The sequence below is a fragment of the Lytechinus variegatus genome, chromosome 5 (assembly GCF_018143015.1).
Source record: "Lytechinus variegatus isolate NC3 chromosome 5, Lvar_3.0, whole genome shotgun sequence".
Lineage (NCBI taxonomy): Eukaryota > Metazoa > Echinodermata > Echinoidea > Temnopleuroida > Toxopneustidae > Lytechinus > Lytechinus variegatus.
The window spans coordinates 14,506,998-14,522,582 of NC_054744.1; the positions used below are offsets into that span (position 1 = coordinate 14,506,998).

At 36.0% G+C, this 15,585-nt stretch overlaps 2 protein-coding genes across 4 annotated transcripts; one reads left to right on the forward strand and one right to left on the reverse strand.

The window, feature by feature from the left end:
* Window positions 1-1,383: 1,383 nt before the first annotated feature.
* On the reverse strand, window positions 1,384-9,267 carry LOC121415521 (zinc finger protein 474-like). Of its 3 annotated transcripts, none has more exons than XM_041608750.1 (4): window positions 9,181-9,267; window positions 3,842-5,349; window positions 3,265-3,451; window positions 1,384-2,133 (listed from the first exon to the last, which is right to left on the reverse strand). In XM_041608750.1, exons 2-4 carry the CDS (start codon window positions 5,231-5,233, stop codon window positions 1,964-1,966), a joined length of 1,749 nt encoding a protein of 582 aa, XP_041464684.1. In that variant the 5' UTR covers window positions 5,234-5,349; window positions 9,181-9,267; the 3' UTR covers window positions 1,384-1,963. The 3 variants fall into 3 exon arrangements, with proteins under 3 accessions (XP_041464684.1, XP_041464682.1, XP_041464683.1); XM_041608748.1 differs by having other exon boundaries at window positions 3,265-3,460; XM_041608749.1 differs by lacking the exon at window positions 9,181-9,267 and adding an exon at window positions 8,839-8,949 and having other exon boundaries at window positions 3,265-3,460.
* Window positions 9,268-9,273: 6 nt separating this feature from the next.
* Window positions 9,274-15,373, forward strand: LOC121415522 (nucleotide triphosphate diphosphatase NUDT15-like). The gene is made up of 3 exons (XM_041608752.1): window positions 9,274-9,467; window positions 12,379-12,575; window positions 14,197-15,373. Exons 1-3 carry the CDS (start codon window positions 9,274-9,276, stop codon window positions 14,292-14,294), a joined length of 489 nt encoding a protein of 162 aa, XP_041464686.1. The 3' UTR covers window positions 14,295-15,373.
* The last annotated feature ends 212 nt before the right edge of the window (window positions 15,374-15,585 follow it).

A 15,585-nucleotide genomic window follows, 5' to 3' on the forward strand; every position in this document is an offset into this window, starting at 1 on the left:
TTGATTGTTAAATTTACAAACAAATATTGAATGTTTGATCATGTTTTTTTTATCATGTGTTTTATAACATACTTTTAGATTTCATCTGAAAATGTTTTCACAAGTTTGAAAATGAATGATCTACAGAATTACCAAAACTTCAAATAAGTTTTGAAACTGGTATTGCTTGATCCCAAAATTTATGTGGATAAAGTTGATGCATTCTCCATAAATAAAAAATCAACTCAAAGTATCCAGTACTTGTTGAAGTAGTACTACATGTAGTATTCTTACTAATTTTCAATATCTTTAAATAAGATATATATCACTCCTGTCAATGTTGCTGAATACATGTAGGTAGGATAAAAATAGAAATTTATAAAAAGATGCAAGGAAAATACATCTACCAATTTTTTTTAATACATAGAAAATTCCCCAGACATGGGAGCATGACACACACGCTTTGATTTCTCGGTTAAAACCTAAATCTCATATTATTGTCCAATACTCTTCTATACGAGGTATGTTATCTGTACATTAAGACTCTCTTATTTGGTTTTACAAGTTCCAAACCTGAGATGTAGAAAAAATAGTTCTGCAGACAAAATACAACACACTATACCTATCACACAAACACAAATCTTAATTACAATATAAATCTATCTGTATTCATATATTTACATTTTTATTTTTCACAGAAACTTAACAAAAAAATTGAGAGAAAGAAACATTCCCTAATTAAGTTTTAATTTTGTGTCATTCCATTCAAAGGCAAAACATTTTTGAATGAACAGATCTATTTCTCTTGAATACATTCTTAAACGTAAGAGCTGTCATATCATATTGAGTTAAACGAAGATTGAAAGTTGTCTAAAGATATTGTAATTTGACAAAATAACAATATCAAATCAATATCACTCACACCAAAAATTTACAACTTAGTGGTATTAGATAAAATTTGCATAAATCCAAAAGTATGGGGAAAGAGGTATTTATTCTATACTTGAATATCAAAGCAGGCAACATTGAACCAAATGTATTCTTCGAACAATGAGAGATATCCCAGCAAGGGCATTTTAGCCTCTGAAATGTCCATAATACTCTCAGTAATTTCAGAAAAATGACCAATGAATTAGCAATAGGTTCAAATTCACAAAGTAATTTGGGATTAAATAAAAGCAGGCAAAGTAGCCTCTATATTGAGAATTCAACCCCCTCCCCTTGAAATATGGGCACCTATGTATGGGACATGGACACATAACTGTCAGGAATCTGAATGCAAATAGTGAATAATCACACACTTAAATATTTTGAAATCTGGGCTCCGTAACACAAAGATTAGTGATGAATTGCAAATATGAAAGAACCGCACTGATTGGTCCCTGGTCAGTATTTTAAGCCTAATGCGCGTGTAACATTGATACTGATTAGTCAGTTCATTTAGCGATTTATCGCTAATCTTTGTGTTACAGAGCCCTGGTTATATAACAAAGCCAAGGTCTATTAAAGTTTGTTTTATACTCCTGTAAAGTATAAAAAAACATATCTCTTGTCATTACAGACTTAAGAGATCTTTTGTCATGTGAAGAAATACTGTATTCAATATGTATTATTCCCAGCCTGTTTCAATAGATGGAGTGTCAAATAAGCTCATCTTGCAGATGTGTTTTAGATCAATCAATGCTTGACACCTCCCTTGTAGAATACATGTACTTGCCCAGTGCTGATGATATCTTGAACTTCGAAAAAAAAAGTTTCTTTCAACTTCCATGAAATCAGACTAATGGGTTCCCAAGAAAAAGAAATAGGTCAGTTTAACACCATTTTGTGAGCTCTACATGGAGAAGATCTCTCTCAAATAGTTTGCCATATCTACCAATACTTGATAGGACTAACATTCTCAGCAGTCCCATTTTAATATTATTTCAACATCATCAGAGGCTCAGAGGCAACGAGACTAACTTACATCGTCAACGTGATTTATTCAAAGTGTTTCAAGGCTTTGTTTCTTAGGCTTGCAGGATCTCTGGTGGACTAATAATCTATCTGGTAGGAAGGTGCGGCCACAGTTGTCACAAGGCACAAGGTTCGCTTGTGAAGCTTTCCATGCTGCATCATTCATGGCATCAAGATTATAGTTGCCACTCTTGTTCCCTGAGGTCAAGGAGACAGAGAATTAGTGAGAGGGAGGGAGAGAAAAAAATTCATTCCAATGTATAAGGCTTCTGGTAATATCAGCAGCTCTATCATTAACAAATTATCAAAACCAAACTTTTTATTGACACCTGTATTATGATAAAATAGAGTGTGTACTTTCATTGGGTGATTTTAAGTTCAGTGTTGGTGCTGGTGTTAGCACGATTTAGATTGCTTCCCCTAGCTCCAAAACCTATCATGAATTTATAAAAATTATTCAGATCACATAATTGACATCTCAACACCCAGTGAAATTAGTCCCTGGTATTATACAACTCCCAAGAATGTTCTGTAATCTGATTGGTCCAAATGGGATCACATGACATTCAGCGAATTGCACTATTGCATAGAAAGTGCAATATCCTGCAATCTGACGTCAGAGTGCAGGAAAGTGCGAGGTCTGGAATTATCTAGTATTATCTAGAATTTAGATCAAAAATAGCACTTTTGGCAATTTGGTAACATGGGGGTTGTATAAAACAGACGATGCATGCATTCTTGTGCATTGTGGACCTAAATAATGAATTCTGTGCTCGACTCGCCAAATGGATATACTGCACTCGGTCCTGCGGACCTCGGTGCGGTATATCCATTGGCTCTTCTCGCACATCGTTCATTATTTGGCCTTGCATGCATGCGCTTACATTCATTATTTGTATACTATGCTGACATTTAAATTGAGCAAGCAGCAACACCAATTTTGAAATCACCCATTTAGCAGTTTTTTAACCACAGTCAAAAAAATAACAGAGGACCATTAGCCAGACAATGATTCAATTCACATATATAATCTACAACCTTGGAAGACATCAGCTTTGCAAAGGGCAGGTCTACAAGGTCAGCCTACAAGCTAAGCTGTTAGAAATTATGGGACGAATGAATCTTCAATATTTTGCCCAACAAAGAAAAAGGGGACAATTGTCCCTAATTGCCTCTGTGCAAAGCTAGGTATGATCCTGGATTCAGCCTTGGGACATTGAATTAATTCCACTAATCTGTTACCCCACTTTAATATTCAAAGCCATCTTGTCATAAAATAGCACTACCTAGTTGTTTAAGACAGATGCTTGCACACATTTGGACACTTACCTGTAGTAGGGATGACTGTTACAACAGGCTTAACTGGTTCAGGCCTGCGTAGCTTCTTGGGTAGCTTATCATTCTCAATGTGCCACTTCTTGAGGCACTGTGGTTCATGAATGGATATTGACTTGCTACCAAACTCCCGTCCACAGAGGTAGCAGACCACAGTAGGTGGCCGACGAGGGATAGGAGTCTTCGGAGTCTGGAGAAAAGAAAGGAAATAGGTTGCTATTCATTTATAGGGTAAATGTCGACAAGATATAAAATCAACCTAGAAAATTTATATATGCCTTTTTTGTTATATCATGAATTGCCAAATAACTTAATCTTCATTGTAAATAATGATACAATATAAGAGCTGTCAAAATAAATTTGGTAAAATTTATAGGCTATAGTCTTAGAACCTGACATCCAAAAGTTTGGGACCAACTGAATGGGAGTATTTCAAATTACAAATTGTAAAAGAAGCCATTAAAACTTACAATACAATTTTTCAGTTGACAGAAGAAACCCCCGTTTTTAAAAATAAAATATTACACAGAACAAGATTTGAGGACTCATCAAAGTAAATATTAACACCAACCCTTGGCTTTGAGCTTTTCATCTGGTTCTCCTTCCCAATATTCAATGTGGCTGTTGTTGGTCTGACCACAGTCCCTGTTTTCGGTCTGCATACTGACTGATGTTTCTCTATTCTATCAGGATTGAAGGTTCGGCCACAGTTCTTGCAGGCCACAAGGTTTGCTTTAGCAGCATCCCAGGCAGCATCATTTCCTGATGATCCTCTAGAAGCAACTGGTTTTCTTGGCAATGGCTTACGGAGTTCCCTGGGAAGCTTGCCATTCTGTATTTTCCACTTCTCTAAGCACTGAGGTTCATGGATTGGCAAGGACTTGGAGCCAAATTCTCTGCCACATATATAACAGACAAGTGTTCTTGGCTTTGAAGGAGGAGATGGTTGAAAGTTCTGAGTTCCACTCCCAGATTTGGAAGTGCTGATTTGGTGGTTCCCTCCAGATGGTGTCTTGCCACGTGACGGTGCAGCTCCAGACTTCACACTGCATATGGATTCATGCTTTTCTATCCTGTCCAAAGCAAAGGTTCTCCCACAATTTGAGCAAGGAGCAAGCTGTGAACTTGCACTTTGAGAAGCTATAGCATTATAAGCTTCTGTATCACCACCCATGGCTTGTCCTTGACCAAGGCCTTGGGGTTTTTTGGGAGGAGGTCTGCGCAAGTGTTTTGGGAGTTGACTGTTTTGCTGTTTCCACTTTTGCATGCATTGCGGTTCATGTATAGAGATAGATTTGCTTCCAAATTCTCTTCCACAGATATAGCAGATGACAGTTTGAGGCTTCCTAGGTGAAGAAGCCTGTGCTGTAGATGTTGATTGAGATTTAGGTTGGGGCGGTGGTGTTGGCTGGAAACGGACTCCCCCCTGGGTGTTGCCCTGTTGCCTTTCAACTGGGGTTTTCACAGGTTTGATGGTTATGTGTTTCCTCTGTTGAAGGGTAACAGAACTAGGACGGGAAAGGGTAGCTGTTCCAGGTCTCTCCTGTGTAGAGGGTGGTCTAGGTGTCTGGGTCTCTGGCCCCGACCAAGATCTAGATACACTGCCAGCACTTTCCAATTTCTTCCTGTCTATTGCATTGCCACCCTTACAACTCTTCTGATGGACTGGTAACCTGTCTGGCAGGAATGTGCGCCCACAGTTTGGACATGGTAGCAACTGAGCTTGTGATGACTTCAATGCAGCTTGGTTAAACCGCTCTATATCCTGGGATGACGTCCCACCAATTGAAGGGAATACCTCTGGTTTCCTAGGAAGTGGCCTACGCTGGTGCTTAGGAAGCTTGCTATTCTCTGCTTTCCATTTTTTCATGCATTGTGGCTCATGTATTCCAATGGATTTGGATCCGAACTCCCTCCCGCAGATGTAGCAGACTACTGCTACTGGGCGAAGGGCCCCAGGCATCAGGAAATCATCCAGCAAGCATCTTGTTTTAACTTTTCACCACAAACATTGGAGAAACTATCTGCATACCACGAACAAATGTTGTGAAGTCTCGCTTGGTCCATAGGTGTTCCAACCTAAGAATGAATAAACAAAACACATTAGTTAATATTCTGGCATACCATTTACACGTTCAATAAGTTTAAATAATAACAATAACTCTCTCTATCTATTGTACAATTATATACAGCCTACACTGACTATATGTAATGCCTATGCCTAACATTTTAAATCAAACAAAATATACTTTTACATAAATAAAAATTATAATGCAAGTCTTGATCTAATGCACCATCATTATGGAGATGGAACATCAAAACAATCAAAACTTTAAATATAAACCTGAATAACCATGCCTGAGCAATATTACTGTCATACTAAAATAATTTTTTTTTACAAAGTTTCTACACATTAAATGCAGAATTAGATTCTGAACACTTATTAAAAACACCATCTAAAATTGATTGTTTAACTAAGCATTTTTTTTAAAAACTGTGCTTGATTTAGGAAACAACACTTTAAAAAGCCTGATTTTTTTTCTCCACTCTCTTCCTAACATTCTCACATTTTGACTTCTATTATAAATCTATAAAAATTGGACTTCCTTATTTCCCATTTGAATTCTACATATTTTCCATCAATTCGTACACTCAGACTAACATTAACCCAGCCTTTTCAAATAAAACAGGATGTTGAGAAAATTAACATCCAGTCATCCACAAATTTCAATGAAGCTCAAAAATCAATATCAAGAAAGACAAATTGCCACTTGGTCTCCATCCACTTCTGTCCGATTTCTTTTTTTTAGACTCATATCCCACATAGTTTAATCCAGTTTCCTCTAAAACTACCAATTCGTCTACTGACCATTTGGTCTCATTGCCATTATTGAACCCAATTTACCACTTTCGTCTAATTTACAGAAAGGCTGAACCCATATCCATTTTATAGTATTAAACACCAATTTATATTTTATTGCCATTGTTTCACTCGATTTTCTGTAATGCCATAATTATTTCATTATTCAGTGTTTTTATCAGCGAATAAATTATACAATTAGTAAGTCTGTTCTCTTTTGCTAACTTAAAATATTTAGTTTGATTCATATTATCATTTAAGTAGCAATATTTGTTTATTTATGTTACTAAGTATTGTTATATTTGATTTAGATTTCACTTTCATGCATGATTTACGTTGTTCTTTATGTTTTCATCAGGTCAATAATGAAAAACAGTTTTATGCTGATCTTTTGTACCTGATTGAATATGTTCTAATAAATAAATAAAAAAATAAATAATTATATGAATTTAAAATCGGATTACAAATAAGAAAGTTATAACATTTTAAATCTTTACTTATTTTCATACACAAGATTATAATGCAAATGAAAGACTCAATGGCGTCATGCCATATTTCTTTTTTGTATTTTGTTTGAATTATCATAGATAAAAATCTTTTCTACAATAAGGACAATAAGGAGACCCTTCATAAAATCACAATAAGTAACATCAATGACAGTGTTCAGAGAGAAATTGAAATTTGTTTCACAATTCGAGAAAATCAGAATTCACTGCCACTGGAGAGTGGACATCATCCGCAAGAATAAAAAAAAATGTGAAAAAGAGTTGTTTTTCTTGTGGATGCTGTCCACTCTTCAATGGAAGTGATTCCAAGGGGAAGTTTGACACCCTTTCTTATTGTGGGGTTTTGTCTAGATGGGGAAATAACACAAGCTCAATCACACATCAAACAGAACAAACGGAGATAAAGGAGAGAAACTCAGAAAACAAAGAAAGTTACAGAACTTAATCTGATGAAGTCTGGTATTATACTGTTTTACTACGATGGCTTCTTTGCCTGAGCAGTTAAACTCAAATCATATTGGATCATATTACAGAATAACACACATGTATTCAAATTATATAAAATCAACCAATCAAAATAGAGAGAGTATACAATCCAACTATTAAATGTGGGAGTCCAAAATAAAAATAACCAATAAGAGATAGAGGATGGAGATGGACATTTTGGGATAATTACATACTACAATGTTGAACAAAAGAATCAGATGTGAGAATGTAATGAATGAACACATCTGAATAGGAAAGGAATGGAGGTATTGCAAGAAACTTGCAAACTTGAAATAGAAATTGAATTGAAACTGATCACAAAGTCAATTTGAAGTCATAAAATAAATTGAACTAATTTTCATTACAAATTTGCAATATTAATTGATGGTCTGCTTCCTTTGTCCTTCAACATTAATTTGCCCAGTGTGCATCATCTGAAGAAACCGAGCTTTCTCTGCATTTACTTTAACGCACGACAGAGCGAGTGCATTGTTTTATAAAATAGCAACACAGAAACAAGTAATTTTTAAAAATTTACAGTAAAGTTTATTTGGACTTCTCCCGGGACTTCTATCGCACTGGTTTGCTCGAGCGTGCAATATCAATTTTTGTTACGCACCTTTTGCACTGCCGTACAGTGCACCAAAAAAGTTGGATGTCACGTGACGCGTATTGGCCAATCACGATGCTTAAAAATACAGAGCTATTTTATAATGAGTGGATGTCATCTGGTCATCAGTCTCATTTGCATACCAACCAGGATGTGCCTATCTATAGCTGTTTTTTTTTATTAAGTGAAACTTTAAAATTTCATTACTTTCTTATTTCACATCCGATTTTGATGAAATTTGCAGTGTATGCTTATAATAGGATTTTTCTCTTTTTATCTAAATCTACTTTTGGTTGGGGTATGGTCAGTTCCCCCATGTCTGCGCGGACTCTCAAGTCTATGCACCCGCGTATCTGCGCGATTCTAGTAAAAGAAGATACGCAACGAGCACAAACTTTACACATGCAATACATAGACAGGTAGGTTCATAAAAAAAATCTGACTCAAAATGGTGGAAAAATAATGACTTGAGGGCATTTCGTGTGACAGCCTCAAAATGCAGCCTTTGTCATCAAAATCCCCGAATTGTGTGCAAAGTGAATGAGTGCGCAGACATAGACATGGGAGATCCATTTTTTTCTTCATCATCATCATCATCTGGTATACAGGAGTATAGATCTCCCGGTCATTAACGAAGTCATAATGGTCATGGATAACAAATTGCAAAACTGATACATGATGCGTGTGTGTCGTCATGGTACATAGAATTGTTTGCATAGCCAAAGTTTATCCAAGCCATTTTTTAAAGTGACAATATTACGTGCAGATATGTGATTAAGGCAAGGCATTGAAGCAATCAATCTGAAATTGAAAATGACTGCCCGAGGTTTTTTTCAAGAAAATCTTATATTTTCTTTCATTTCTTAATGAGAAATTTGGTATACTTACTCTTAACAATATAAGGAACACTAGATCTATTAACCAAAAGATTTTGTGAAATAAGAAATTTATGTTAAATCTTAACTCAAATTGTAATGTTAGGTTTGCAGACTTGGGGCCCACCTTCATAGTCATACAATTAATCACTCAACTCGAGCTCTCCCCCTCTCATCTCACGAACTCATGAACACACATGATAATCAAAATTACTGCCAACTGACATTTACCATATTTGTTTTGCATGCAAAGCCTCGGGACTGCCAACTAAATAACAGGGCCTGAGAGTCTCAGTGAGACTGAGTAATGCAGACTTGCTTGCAGCTGTTGCACTTTGCAGCATTGCAAGCACTGGCCACTGTCGAACCGACCATGCCGTCTGAGCTAGCCAGGCCCAGCCAGCACTCCGTGACCGTGCACCAGTGCCACCACCAGCGCCAGCCTGCCTGCGTTGTCGATCGACTGACAAAATCACTGACAGTAACAAGTCATCAGGGGCCTATTGCAAAGTTCTATAATATAGTATGTGCATGATAACATTTTTCCAAGCTAAAAAAAATAAGTAAACGAACCTGAAATTGGATGTCAGGTGAAACCAACACCGGTGTTTTCATTAGCAGAATTTCACCATAGAAACCGTACACAAACTTCAACATTTGCCAAGTATGAGTCTAGCGCCAGCTCAAGTTCATGAAACAAAAATGGCAGCGCCCATGGAGAAACACGTGAAGAGACCAGGAATTGGCGTTGGAGTTTTTGTAACAAGCAAGACACATCCTAATTGTGTCGTACTTGGCAAACGTAAAGGTTCGACTGGCAGTGGGACTTTCGCCCTTCCTGGTGGACATTTAGAATTCGGGTAAATTACACTGTTCCTTCTCTGTGTTATCATATAGCGCGCCTAGGCTATATAGCATAATTTATAGACAGAGCTACTCGGCCGGGCCTCGGCGCGGCGGGGGCTTCCACCGGCCCGGCCGGAGTGGGGAACTTCCCTTCCAAGTTCCCATCGCTCTGCAATCCCTTTTTAGTTTTCGAACCAACGCTTGAATCCCGGCAGAGCTGAGCCTGGGGCAAAGCTACGTGCATCTCGACTGAGTGAGAATGAGATAGTGAAATCATTAGTTTACTGTCTTCTTGTCTGTTACGATAAGGCTCCACACTAACTTTTTTCTTTGTGCTGTCAATTCCATTCATTTTTTTGGTGGCCTGCCTGCAATTCAATTGCAAAGAAAATTGGTGGCCCTAAAACAATAAACTCTGTGACTAGTCTAGAAAACACTACAATTTATCAAAACTATGTTACTACCCGAGGCCGAGTGGGCCACCAAGTGTGGGCTTTTACAGAATTTTGGTGGCCCGACTCAATTTTGGTTGCTCCGGGCCACTTGTTCACTGCTACCATCTGGCCTGTGGAGAATGTACAGGTAGGACTATGGTATGCCAATGCTGTATAGAGCACACACTTTAAAAAATCATTAAAATATCACTTTTGTGACCAAAATTACTAATTTCCATACAGTTTTAATCTATTTATCATTAGTAATGTGGGAATAATTTTTGTATTCGCCAGAGCACTCAAAAACTTGAATTTTTGGCATATTTTTGTGTACGCCCTCTATTGGTGGAAAGTAATATGGCAAGAAAATTTTCATTTTTTGATCTCTATTTTTAATTAAGAAAAAATGATATAAAGAATCAAATTTAAATAAGAGCCAAGCAGTATGAATTAACAGGTCTAAGGGAAACTGTCAGTGTAAAAAAATCAAGCATTTGCCCCAAAGAAAAAGAGAAAATAAGCCAAACATTGCCACCCTTATTTTGTCACACATGGAGATATAACTGAGAACAAGGTTATATTATAACCTTGTTCATTGAATGAGTGCTCCGGGCCACTCCTAGTACTAGTCTAATGTCGAGCCCTGGTTGCAATACAAAATTACAATATTTATCTTAATCTGCTGATAAGCGATATGCTGCATTTTGCCTTTAATGTCTGATGCTAAATAAGTATAGATTGGTTGAACAGGAAGAGAGTCATTTTGCATTATTTTTGTCCTTTGATTAAATTCTGCAATGAGATTTACATAACTTGGGTAGCCCTGGGAAGTTGCGGGAACCTCTACACTTCAATGCGTGTTACTGTTAGGGCTGCTGCAGTAAATGTACTGAGGCCCAATATAGGCTCTTAGACTATGTCTAAGGGTAGACTAGGTATTCTTTGTGTGAATGTCTAGTACTGTTATTGTTAAATGATTTGTGAACTTCCAGAAGTGATAAGATGAAAGTCCAAGGCATATTGAAGAGTCTAGTGTAGAGTTACTGTGGTTTTCTTTACTGTCAATTGTTCCACTGATTTTATTTGCTTAGATCATCAAATGGGGTTGGTGTGATGGTTAAACAGATATCATGAATGTCATACTATACCCAGAACGAACACAGTTAACAATGTGCTGATACATGATAGATCATGCCTTGAAATTATTTCTGATTTTTTTTCTTTAAACCTAAGCTCCTGTTGTGGCCTCAGTGTCAGAATAAGCCACAGCCATTGATCAGTTTTAAAGATCATGGGTGTAAAACAATGCTTCAGGGCTAGATTCTATTACTATGCTGTTGCATGTTTTCTCTTTTTGTTTGCCTGGGTATAATGACATTTCTGGAAATGTAGGGAAGTGTTCTAGAGAGGTCTTTTTGTCATTATTTAAAGTAAACTTAAATAAAGACTTGAAATTGTATATGATACCATTAAATGATTTTGGTTAATGGCAGAAAAAAATGTGGCTGATACAGGAGTCCAGATTGATGGTGTGTGGATATTGAGTGAGGTCTGATACTTGAATTTTCAAAACATTTCAATTTTTTGTTATCGTAAGCCATCTTTCAATATTCGAACAATCAAATTTCTTCACCATGTCACTGTTAAACTTTGTTTCTTTAAATGAGATACCATTTGGGAAACAACAACTCGTTCTAATATCATTTATAGTAGTAGTCGTTGTAGTAGTAATAGTGGTAGATAAATTTTTCGTGATATTGGAAACATGCATGGGTAAAAGGTCAGGATGATTCAGCACAAATAATGAAATACAGCATTCGGCCAGGTTAAAAATTAGGTGCTTAGTTGTCCAATGGAGTATGAATCAAATGTTTGTATTGAATGCAAATTATTTACAATGAAAAGTTATTTCCTCGCACTTTTCCCTAGAAAAATATAAGCATGGTAAGACTGAAACTAGACTACAATAAATCAATTGAACTCATATTGAAAATCATTGGAATAAAACTACACTCAATTTGAATGTTTAACAGCAAATTCAAGATTTATACCAATACCACATTGGACAACTCTGCACCTAATTTTTGACTTGGCCAAGTTAGCCAAGATCTAAAACAATGAAGTACAGCCAAAATAGAAAATATTTATACACTTTAATACAAATGCAATATGTCAAGAATCAACCCTTTCAAAATGTTTGTTGTTCCACAGCCGACTGTGAAAGGGAAATATATTCTCAGTTGGGGATTAATGCATTTCCTAAAGAAAATGAAATAAAATGTGGCTACCGTATGTATGTGCTTCCGAGTTCTGGCCGTATATTTTGCAACAGGTGTGTGTATGCACTTGTTGTAAAGCTTTGTACACAGTTTTAATTTTTTTGTATGCTATGTTTGTACATTGAAGGATACAGTTTCATGAAATGAATGGGTGCAGAAAATTTCAGTTCCTTAAACAACTAATAATCCCCCTTTTTAAAAATTTCTTTCAGAGAAGAATGGGTGGATTGTGCAAAGAGAGAGACAGAAGAAGAAACAGGGCTTCGTCTCATGGATGTTGTCTTCTCAACTGTTGTCAATGCAATACACTTGGAGGAAGACTACCATTATATCACAATATTCATGAGGGGTGAAGTGGATGCAGAATTTAAGAAAGATCCAGAAAATATGGAGCCTCATAAATGTGAAGGTGGGTTTGTATACCACAGATTGAAGTATGGTTAGGTGTCCAAGTTTGGTAGGACATTTTGTTCCCTATGAAATTTTGACTATAAACTCTGGTACTTGTAACAACAAAAAATAAAATGTTCACAGAATTGAACAAGACTAAAGGCCACCGCACACCTTACGGCTGTTTGCAATCCGATTTTGGAACAAATCGCATTTTGCTCATTTTCTGAAAATGTGAATGAAACATCATTTTATTTGAGGTTAAAATTAATCGAAAGAATACTAATATAACCATTTTGAAAGATTGCAAGCTTTCATTTTGGAGTAAAGGCCAAATTAGTATTAAATCGTACCCAATCTTACGACTGCTGTGACGTCATTAGTACAACAAGATATTAAATTTGCTCTTATTCCATGAAGGATGATGGCATAGTCACTGATTTGAACAGAGGTATTTGTATGATTTAGAACATTACATAGTAAGATATTCCATGTCTCGATATTAGCATCACATTCTACTACATTTTATTCTGAAATCGGATCGCGAACAGTCGTAGATGTGCGGTGGCCTTTACACAGAATTATTTGAAAAATATTATATCTGCCAAATGAAGATCAGAAAAATTAATGAAATACACTTTAGGATTGCTTCCAATAATTTCCTATCGAAATACGATTTCTATGCCAGAAAAAAAATGAAGACATCCAAATACAAAATCAGCCCTCCTAGTAAGCCCTCAAGATCGAGGGATATACACAGTATCAATAAAAAGTTTACACTTTGAAAGAGTCCTTGGAATTGAAAAATACACAGCATAAAGATAATTTTTTTTACATATGGCTCATCTATCAAATGAAAGTAAAAATTTTGACAGAATGTTACACTTGAGTGAGCACTGACCATTTTTGTAAATCTCGCATAAATCCTCATTTTCATGCTTTTCAATGAAAGTTTTTTGGCGAAAACAAAACTGACTGTGTTATTCTTCTTAAGTTCGGTTATGTTGTCTACCGTGCATGTGTTATTTACAAAGTAAAATGTATAATTTGTAAAAAATGCACGCACGGTAGACAAAATAACCTTAAGAAGACTTTGATATGACCCCTGTCACTATCACCTACTCTTCACACATTATTAAAATGGTCAGAGCGATACTCTCTCATTATATATATATATTCTGTATATAAAATATAAATATAAGTCGTGTAAAATGTTGACACACAATCTCATTGATAATGGCAGTAGCATGCATTTTCTCAGAGCATGATCTGACCAATGCAGTGGTGATGCATAATATGTACCATACTCCACTTAAGGTGCAACTCTTCTATTGAGGTGTTGCAAGAAACTTGCGATCAATTGCAAGTCTATTTTCGGTCCCTAAATCAATCATATGTCTTGCAGTTTATTGCAAATTAGTGATTGATTGCTAATCTGCTCCTTGAAACAAGATGTTTAATCTGATTTGCTATAACTAACAGTGATCTATTAGTTGTAAAACTGCAAGAGAATATTTGCAATTGATCGCAAATATTTTCTTGCAACACAGGCTTGAATCTATGTAAAACATCCCCCTGTATTTAAAGAGCATTGGATCGAGAAAAATTAATATAATAAATCTTATCTACTTCACTAACAGGTTGGGAATGGAGAGACTGGAACAGCTTCCCACCAGATGATAAACTCTTTTGTGCTCTACGAGTTGCTAGGCAACAGGGACATAATCCATTCTCATAGGGGAGACAGGCTCCAGCAATATAACGAAAGGAGGGCTATGGTGTTTACATACCAAGTGATTTAATGCAATTGCAAGGAGTAACCTGAGAACAAGATAAAAGTGAAGATTAGATGTTTATCCTTAATCCTAATAAACATTGGAAGAAAAGCATAAAGTTTTTGAGATTGCCCCATATCCTTTGCCTTACTTTAAATCTTCCATTTTGATAAATTAGGGAAACGCCATTTCCTTGCATGTTCCAAATCAAAGCATTCTTGTTTGGCAGCAATATTTTTAACAGTGCAAATTGTATATTATTCTTTCCTCACAAACGTTTAAAGGGTTCTTATTGTTTTAATAGCTTCAAATCTAAAAAAAGGAAACAATATTTCATGAAAAATTCTGCTTTGTAAATTATGAAAAATTAACAAAATTAACTAAATTGAAATACTGGCTTAGTTGTTGTCTTCTTGATATTGACTTGTTAAGGTTTTATGATTGTTATGTAAAAGGAGAATTCCTCTGTGACATCAAGTATTTATATCATATGAAAGAAGAAAATTAGAGAATGTATTAATGAAAGGTTGACAAACATACTAAAAATAACAGTTAATGATTTTGTGAAGTTACCTTCAAGCAGCTGCCTCTCATGTCTTGTGATATTATCCCATGAATTCAAATGATGTAATGGTTCAAGATGACTGAAAGTATTTCTCTAATATACATGCATGATATGACCGTGTCTAATGATATTAAATGCACTGGTGTTTTTTTTTAAGTAGCATTGTATGCTATATCACAAACGGGGAGCTGCTTGGATTAGACATCGCAAAATTAAAATGTTAAAAATCTGTCTATTTTTGTTTTATGCAGTTTCACCAAACCCTCACTAATACATGTTTCTTTTACAATTCTGCTTTCATTAAAAAAGAAACAGCTTGACATGAGGTTGCACTTACCCTCTGTAAATTATGCTGATGAAGAGGACATCTTATTCCCTCAGCCCACATACTTATCATCATTGTTTTTGTCTCACCTGCGAAGCAAAGTGAGACTATAGGCGCCGCTTTTCCGACGGCGGCGGCGGCGGCGTCAACATCAAATCTTACCCTGAGGTTAAGTTTTTGAAATGACGTCATAACTTAGAAAGTATATGGACCTAGTTAATAAAACTTGGCCATAAGGTTAATCAAGTATTACTGAACATCCTATTAGAGATTCATGTCACATGACCAAGGTCAAAGGTCATTTAGGGTCAATGAACTTAGACCATGTTGGAGGAATCAACACCGAAATCTTAACCTGAGGTTA